Source organism: Aricia agestis, chromosome 2 (assembly GCF_905147365.1).
Source record: "Aricia agestis chromosome 2, ilAriAges1.1, whole genome shotgun sequence".
In the NCBI taxonomy this organism is placed as follows: Eukaryota; Metazoa; Arthropoda; class Insecta; order Lepidoptera; family Lycaenidae; genus Aricia; species Aricia agestis.
In genome coordinates this window covers 19089104-19097238 of record NC_056407.1, presented here as the reverse complement: position 1 = coordinate 19097238, position 8135 = coordinate 19089104, and the positions used below count along the sequence as shown (strand labels likewise).

The 8135-nt window shown below is 39.4% G+C and overlaps 1 protein-coding gene across 1 annotated transcript in view; it reads right to left on the bottom strand.

Moving 5' to 3' along the window:
• Positions 1–298: 298 nt before the first annotated feature.
• The window catches only part of LOC121739759 (putative fatty acyl-CoA reductase CG5065), a 29443-nt gene continuing 21606 nt past the window's right edge, over positions 299–8135 (bottom strand). Inside the window, exons 10-11 of the mRNA XM_042132313.1 lie at positions 2613–2742; positions 299–717 (exon numbers count right to left, since the gene is read on the bottom strand). Coding sequence (XP_041988247.1) covers positions 498–717; positions 2613–2742 — 350 coding nt within the window. The 3' untranslated portion in view covers positions 299–497. The remainder of the gene's footprint in view (positions 718–2612; positions 2743–8135) is intronic.

Here is an 8135-nt window from a genome sequence, read left to right as displayed (position 1 = left end):
CGACCAACATTACGTTTCGAACTTTTGGTAAGCTTCTCGTATCAGCTTTCACATAATGAGAACTTGCATTTGACGAACCAGCCATTATAAATAAGATTGAAAGGAAATTTAAAACATATGCAGAGGTCAATTGGCGGCCGATGATGACGTCAGAGCAGAACTTTAAAAATTTATTAAGAAAAAACTAGCCAATGAATTTCAAAATTATTTAATTTATATTCTTAAAATACCCTATTTTAACGAAAAAAAATATAAAAAGTAAGTACATGTGATTTTTTTGGACAATGCCCATTATCGACGTTGTTTCTGTTGACGTATTTTTACCAAATAATAAATTAGTAAATAATCCATGGTAATCTACTTAACACAACTGTACACGCTCGAAATAAAAAATATACTATCAGCGCTAAATGAGATGCGCACGCGACGGGTGCCCGCTCGCCCGCGGCGGTATTCCGACGCGTGCGCCCGCGCCCGTATCCGCCCGTGTTTTAGCGTTAGTCCTTGAGCAAGTGTTCTCTTATGCCACTACAGTACGTGTACATGTAATTCTCCCAGTCTATATTTTCGGGGTTAAAAGGGAATTCGTCCCTATCCCTTTGGGGAAGGGACTGGAAAAGTGCCTTGGTCCTCTGCGCCCGGATCACCCAGGAAGTAGCTATGAACGGCACCATCTTGCTTTCGACGAAATGAAGTTTCCTTATAAGTTCCACGCTTCTGAAAATTATTGTGATAGGTTAAGCTATGGTTATGATGGCTGCTTAAGTAAGCTTGCAAACACCTGTTTATAAACTAATATCAGCGAACCGAAAAGCTTGTAAGGTTTATGCACACCGCTATAAATTGCGGTAAAAAAATATAGAAGTACAAATTTAAGCTATAGATATAATATTAGTGTATACTTTAGTAATCTGATAACAGTATAATTACAAAGTTCTCAGAGAATTTAGAAAGTTTTACAATATTCTCATCTCTCTCCGTAATTTTTTTAGTCAGTTATAATTATACAATACTGGATGTCCCGCGCGGCTTCGCCCGCGTAAATTAGGAATTTTACAGAAACCCTACATTTTCCCATAAAAAATATTTACCCCGTTTTTCCCACATTTTCCTGAGTTTCTTCGGTCGTATTAGTCTTAACGTGATAATATAATATAGCCTATAGTCTTACTCGATAAATGATCTATCTAACACTTCCTTCCTGAGATTGACGCGTTCAAGCAAACATACTCTTCAGGTTTATAATATTAGGTAGGTATATATTTTTTTTAATTATCGCTTGACAAACTCGAGTCTCGATCTAAAAGACTATGAAATGGTATAATATGGTAGTGATGATGATGATGATGATGATGAATGTAATTTGCATAGTAGCATATGCTTTCTGTTCTTAAAACAACGCCGAAACTCCCAAACTTGTATCTATAAAGAATCAGGAGTTCTCTCAGCACCTTCCGAACCACGGTATACCAGGTATATCTCGGTGCAAAATCTTACTTGTTGGTAGCATATGCTTAGAATACTTCTCACGAAACCAAAGTCACCACATGTTTCCCTATAAGTTTTGAGGAGTTCCCTCGATTACTTATGGATCCTTCATCAGATCACCACTTTTGTGAATATAATACCAAATTGGGATGATACCCTATATACCAAAAGAAAAATCTTGAAAATCGGTTAACAAACGGCGGAGTAATCGTTGAATATAAGAAAACGAACATAACACCTCCCCCATTTTGAAAGTCGGTTAAAATTGTAGCCTATGTGTTATTCTGATGTATAAGCTATATTATTGTAAAGTTTCATTAAAATCCGTTCAGTAGTTTTTGCGTGAAAGAGTAACAAACATCCACACATCCACACATCCATACATCCAAACAAACTTTCGCCTTTATAATATTAGTAGGACTAGTAGGACTAGCTGTCCCGGCAAACGTTGTTTTGCCATAATATAAAGTATTTTGCCCATATTATTTTATTGAAGGGACTAAATAAGTATGGCACCATCGCCACCATGGCAACGCGCAACGTCAATCGCTATCCCGTCGCAAAATCTATAGACGCCGTCAGTCTCGACTCTCGAGTTGTAATATATTACTATTATTTATTCAACAAATGCACTTATCAATTATTATTATTATAAAAAGTACACAGTAGCCGATTCTCAGACCTACTGAATATGCATATAAAATTTGGTAAAAATCAGTAAAGCCGTTTCGGAGGAGTACGGTAAGTCGGTAACTAACATTGTGACACGAAAATTTTATATATATACTAGCTGTCCCGGTGAACTTCGTGTCACTTTAAAACCTTCCCTGGACTTCTACGAATATTTTAAGACTAAAATTAACCCAATCCGTTCAGCCGTTTTCGAGTTTTAGCGTTACTAACACAATTGAAAATCCCTTTTTATATATATAGATAAGATATAGTACAGAATTTAAACTTGGTCGGTTTGAATTTAGAAACTAATGGTTATCATTTATCTAGGAAGAGAATCTTGAAAAATTTTAAATTCCTGCATCTATCGAAAATAGAATATTGCTCGAAAGTTGTCTTACGAAGTTTTTAAACCTTAAGAACATTACGTTAATATGTAGAAGAATTTTTACCTTCCTTTCTCTCCCTTGAAGTAATCTTTGACGTCACTAAGATACATTGGTATAATTTCTTTCCACAATTTCAGTAAATAAATGTTGATGGGCGACGTGGTCAGGGCCACATTTGGATTTGGACGTTTATCTAAAACAGAAAAATGTTAAATTATTTCACTGATAACATGTACTCAACGATACGGAGCACTAAACTTTATATTTATATCTCTATATCTTTATATATATTGAATATTGTCAAAATTTGTAAACAATGAGGGATAAATGGCACTTATATGTAGCCGTAAGGTATATTGTGTCAATTGTCGTGTCAAACAGCTGTCATATGTCACGATATAGACGTCATATTATGTGTATCTGACACGACAATTGACAAGAAATACCCTACCGTCCCTCTGCGTAGCTAGCACGGGGTTTCCCAGTCGATTCTTCGGAAGAAAGTAATGGCAGTTTCTTTCCCATGTCTACATATCTTATTCCCGAGCATGGCACCACCCATCGACTTGAGTTTCAGTGGACAAAGACAAGAAACTCTTTCCATAGCAACCATTAAAGCAACGGCAATTATTTTTTTTTGACATTAGTTTCTTGGTTCTTTTTTTTTAATTATGGCACCTCGGCTATAAAACCATGGCCAGTGTCGAGTAAATGGCGGCAAATTAAAAAAATCGACGTGTAGCAACCTTGTCTATAGCCAGAATTATAGTTTTGATCTACGAAATACGAATAATAAAAACTAAGGAACTTTATTATTCGTAGTTTGTAGATCAAAAAGATAATTCCGGCTATAGACAGGGTTGCTATACATCGATTTTTTGAATTTGCCGCCATTTACTCGACACTGGCCATGGTTTTATAGCCAAGTGCCATAATAAAAATAAAAACAGAATCAAGAAACTAAATGTCAAAAGCGGATCGTCATGCTTGACTTATAGATTTTCAAAAGCGAAAGATATCGAGATAGGAAAGAAACTTTTACTCCAATGTTTTTCCGGTAAAACTGTCAAAATTTAGTTTCTTTCGTTTGTCTACGTGCTTGTGCTAGCTATGCTGGTGGCAAATAATATATCGAAAACCCTCATTGTGTCGTGCGTCTTGCTGTAGTTTTAACCTTCAAGCGGTCGCGCGACGTCGAATCGACTCCCCTCAATACATTTTCGTTGATATTATCGATATTTATCGTTGAATACGTATCATTCTCTCAGTTCAGTAGCTTTTCATAATAATTTATCTATCTACCAAAATATAAATAGCTTATACTTACTCGGCGCACCCCCTTTGAAGCAAGGAGCTTGTATGATTCTCGCTGGAGAGGCAGCTGCATTTCCCTGAAGCTTGTGCTTCAATACCTAGTGAATTCCCAGCAGTAGAAAAGCATAAACACTCACCTGGAAAGGTTTGGACTGGAGGAAGATTCTCTTGAACTCGGGGCGTCGCCTGGTTGCCGGCCGGCAAAGGAATCCCTTCGAAGACACCTTGGTGGGTGTGAAACTATAGCACCACAAATTCACCACGTAGATTGAGCGCAATTCAGTCAGCAAACCTCTAACGAGACTGTTAATTCTTTTAGTTATAGATTTTTAGATCACAGACGCGCACACGCGATATCTTTCAGGCGGCCATATATATTTTTTCTTGCCCGCGCGCAGTGATTGGCGGGAGGCGATACGCGCGGTTGGCGGGATATTTGAAAGTGGGAGGAATTAAAGGAATAGGCTCATGTCTATACATTTTCCCCCCACTTGAAATTCACAAGGATTTCATAAGCAAAGTGATATTAATAGGGGATAGCTGTGCTCGAAATATAATAAACTTAAAAATAAATTAAGAAACTAAAGCTAATAAGGAAACACCATCTACCTTCTACGTGCTTGACAGTATTTCCCTAGCGAATACAGCATTAAGAAATTAATTAATAGGTAAAGGACAGACCTTTACAACTGGTCTGCGTATAATTCTTCCGTTAGCAGTTCGGAGAGTAACTACTCGAACTACTTTATCTGAACCAGTATGAACCTGTTCAACGCGAGCTAGTTTCCACAACAGAGGTGGAAGATTAGGTTCATTAACGACCACTAAATCATCTTTCTTTAAATTAGGAGATTCTGAGAACCACTTATTTTTCTGTTGGAGCGTGTGGAGAAAATCACGCTGCCAAACGCGCCAAAAACTCTGAGTGATCTTTTGAATCATCTGCCATCGAGAACGTGGACAACGGTTTTCATCCCGAAATTCTTCCGGTAATGAAACCAAAGGACCTCCCGTCAAAAAGTGTCCGGGAGTCAAAACGTCAGATTCCTGAGGATCTGGTGACAATAGGCAAAGTGGCCGCGAATTTAATACTGCTTCTACTTTGGTTAAAACCGTTATAAATTCTTCTAAAGTGAGCACTTGGGCACCGACAACTCGCTTAAGATGATATTTTGTCGATTTGATACCGCTTTCGAAAATACCTCCGAAATGAGGTGCACCCGGAGGATTAAATTTCCAAGTTATTTGACGATTTGCCAAGCCGTCGGATATTTCTTGATTATGTTTACTAAGTTCGTTTATAATTTCGTTCAAATGCCGATTTGCTCCTACGAAGTTAGTCCCACAATCGGTAATAATAGTTTGACACATTCCCCGGCGAGACACAAAACGGTCTAATGCGGCAAGAAATGCTTCCGAGCTAAGCTCGGTTACTGCTTCTAAGTGAATGGCCTTAGAGCTTAAACAAACAAAGAGACAAAGATATGCCTTATAAGTTTTAGCGCCTCGACGGCGACTTTCCTTCAAACAAAACGGGCCACCAAAATCAATTCCCGTGGTTTGAAAACAACGAGAAGGCCTTAGTCGAGCCGCGGGCAATTTACCCATGATTGGTTGCCTAGCAACTGGGTTTACCTTGAAACATCGCACACACTTGGATAGTACAGTACGGATAAGAAGTCTTAATCCAACTATCCAGAATTCTCTTTGGATTAAAGACTGAAGGGTTCGAGGACCACAATGTAAATATTTTAAGTGGAAATGTTCGACAATGAGTCGAGAAAGATTACATGCCTTAGGCAAGAGTAGAGGATGTAAAATTGATGGAGAAAGGTTCGCGTCATCAATTCGTCCCCCCACTCGCAATAAACCATCCTGATCTAAGAATGGAGATAATTTTTGAATAGATTTTTCACATTGCTCGTGCCTTTGCACTTGACTGACCTGGGAAGTCATAAAATGACCTTGAGTGAATTTAACTAAAGTCTTCATTGAATTATCAAGCTCAGAACTAGTGAGCGCGGAAATTCTACGGTCCGACCTACGACGGCACCTAGAATTTGAAATAAACCGTAAACACCAGGCTAAGGTTCTTTGAACTTTAGTAAGAGTTGAAAACTTTGAAGTTAAAGTCAGAAGTACGTTTTCGGTTTGCACAACGTGAAAGTTTTCTGTAGCTAGAGTTTTTAATTCTGGTAACTCTTCTTTAGGAAGGAGCACTTGTTTTGAAGACCAAAGATTAGGCTGCAACCGCAACCACGGCGGACCGGTAAACCAGAGTGGGTGGTCAATGAGATCTAGACATGAGACACCACGACTGCTACAGTCAGCCGCGTTGTCTTCAGTAGATACGTAATACCACTTGTCAGGGCTGACCAAATCAGTAGCCTGAACTACACGATTTGCGACGTACATTTTAAGCAAGTGCGGTGCTGTGTTTAGCCATGATAACGTAGTCGTGCTGTCGGAGTAAGCTCGAACCGAACTAATGTCGACCTTGTCCTTAAGAAGATTATACATATGATTCAAGACCTTTGCTAGAAGCACTGCTGCGCTTAGCTCGAGTCTGTTCACTGTTGTCGGCTTCAACGGAGCTACTCGGGATTTTCCTATCAGTAAGCTAACAACTGTGGAACTGCACGCATCAGCAGGAACGACACACATATACACACAACAACCATACCCTTTTAATGAACCATCACAGAATCCCACTAAATGAACTTCTTTCGGTGTCGAAGGTATTACAAGCCTTGGAAAAACAATTTTCTGTAAATCCGCTAAATTTGCAGCTATTAGATGCCACCTTTTGGCGAGCTCTGGAGGAATATCTTCGTCCCAGGACAAGTTTAATCGCCACATGTCTTGTAGCAATGACTTAGCGGCAAAAACTACTGGACAAATCCAACCCAAAGGATCGAAAATTCGAGCAACAATTGAAAGTATTGATCTTTTAGTAAACCTGACGTCGAAAGAGTCCGAAAAGTGATATGAAAAATTATCGTTTGATGGGTTCCAACGGATACCTAAAATTTTGACAAATTCATCTCCTGATATTTCGAAGGATTTGGAAATTTGACAATGATCCAAAGGAACATCAGATAAAAGACTGGGCTCATTTGAGCTCCACTTGCGAAGCTCAAAGTGGCCTTTAGACAATAAAGACGTAAGATCCGCCTTTAACTGCTTGGCTTCCTCGAGAGTTGAGCAGCCCGTGGTTACGTCATCCATAAACGTCTCTTTGGTTAGCACTTCTGACACACGACTTGGAAACTCAGAATCGTGGTCTTCTGCTAACTGCCTAAGAGTTCGGATAGCCAAATACGGAGAGCTACTAACTCCATAAGTTACAGTATTAAGTTCATATTCCACCAAATTATCGTTTGGATCATCACGCCATAATACATGTTGGTAACGCCTGTCTTCAGGTCTTATTAAGATTTGCCGAAACATTTTAGAAATGTCGCACGTGAAAACAACCTTATGTAGGCGAAATTTAGTAATTAAGTCGATAATATCGATTTGAAGCTTTGGCCCAACATGGACAAAATTATTTAAAGAAACATGGCTAGAAGTCTTGCTACTAGCATCAAAGACTACTCGTAGCCGTGTAGTAGCGCTTTCCGGACGCACCACACAATGATGTGGAATTATATAACGATCAGTAGACGAAGCATCTGCAGGCTGCATGTGTCCTAGGTGTTCGTACTGATTCATAAACTCCTTATATTCCCTTTTTAATTCGGGCTGTTTATTAAGACGTTTTTCCAAATTAAAGAAACGATAAGACGCGTGACTATAAGAATCACCCAAAGGCGGAGAATCACCCTTCAACATAATAGGTACTACATAACGACCATCGGAGGTGCGATATGTACCTATCTTATATTTGTGTTCACAAATATCGTCCTCGGGACCGGAAATTTTACATTTCGGCGGTTCCTCGGACTCCCAGAACCGTTGCACGATATTCTCGAGCGCCGAGGAAGACGCGAGAAGTGACGTAACAGGTTGACTAGGAACGTGAGATTTCGTGTTTTGAAAATACTTGCCGGTAACGACCCAGCCGAACACACTAGACAAGGCGCACGGTAGTCCGGGGCCGGGCGAAAAGCGCGATCCGGTATATATTTGATCAAAACATTCGACACCTAACAAAAGATCGATCGGACCCGATTTATCAAAATCGCAGTCGGCGAGATCGAGGTGCTTAAAATGATCCTTGACCGACAACGGCAACGTAGCGGAAGGCATTTGAAATGTAATTTTAGGTAA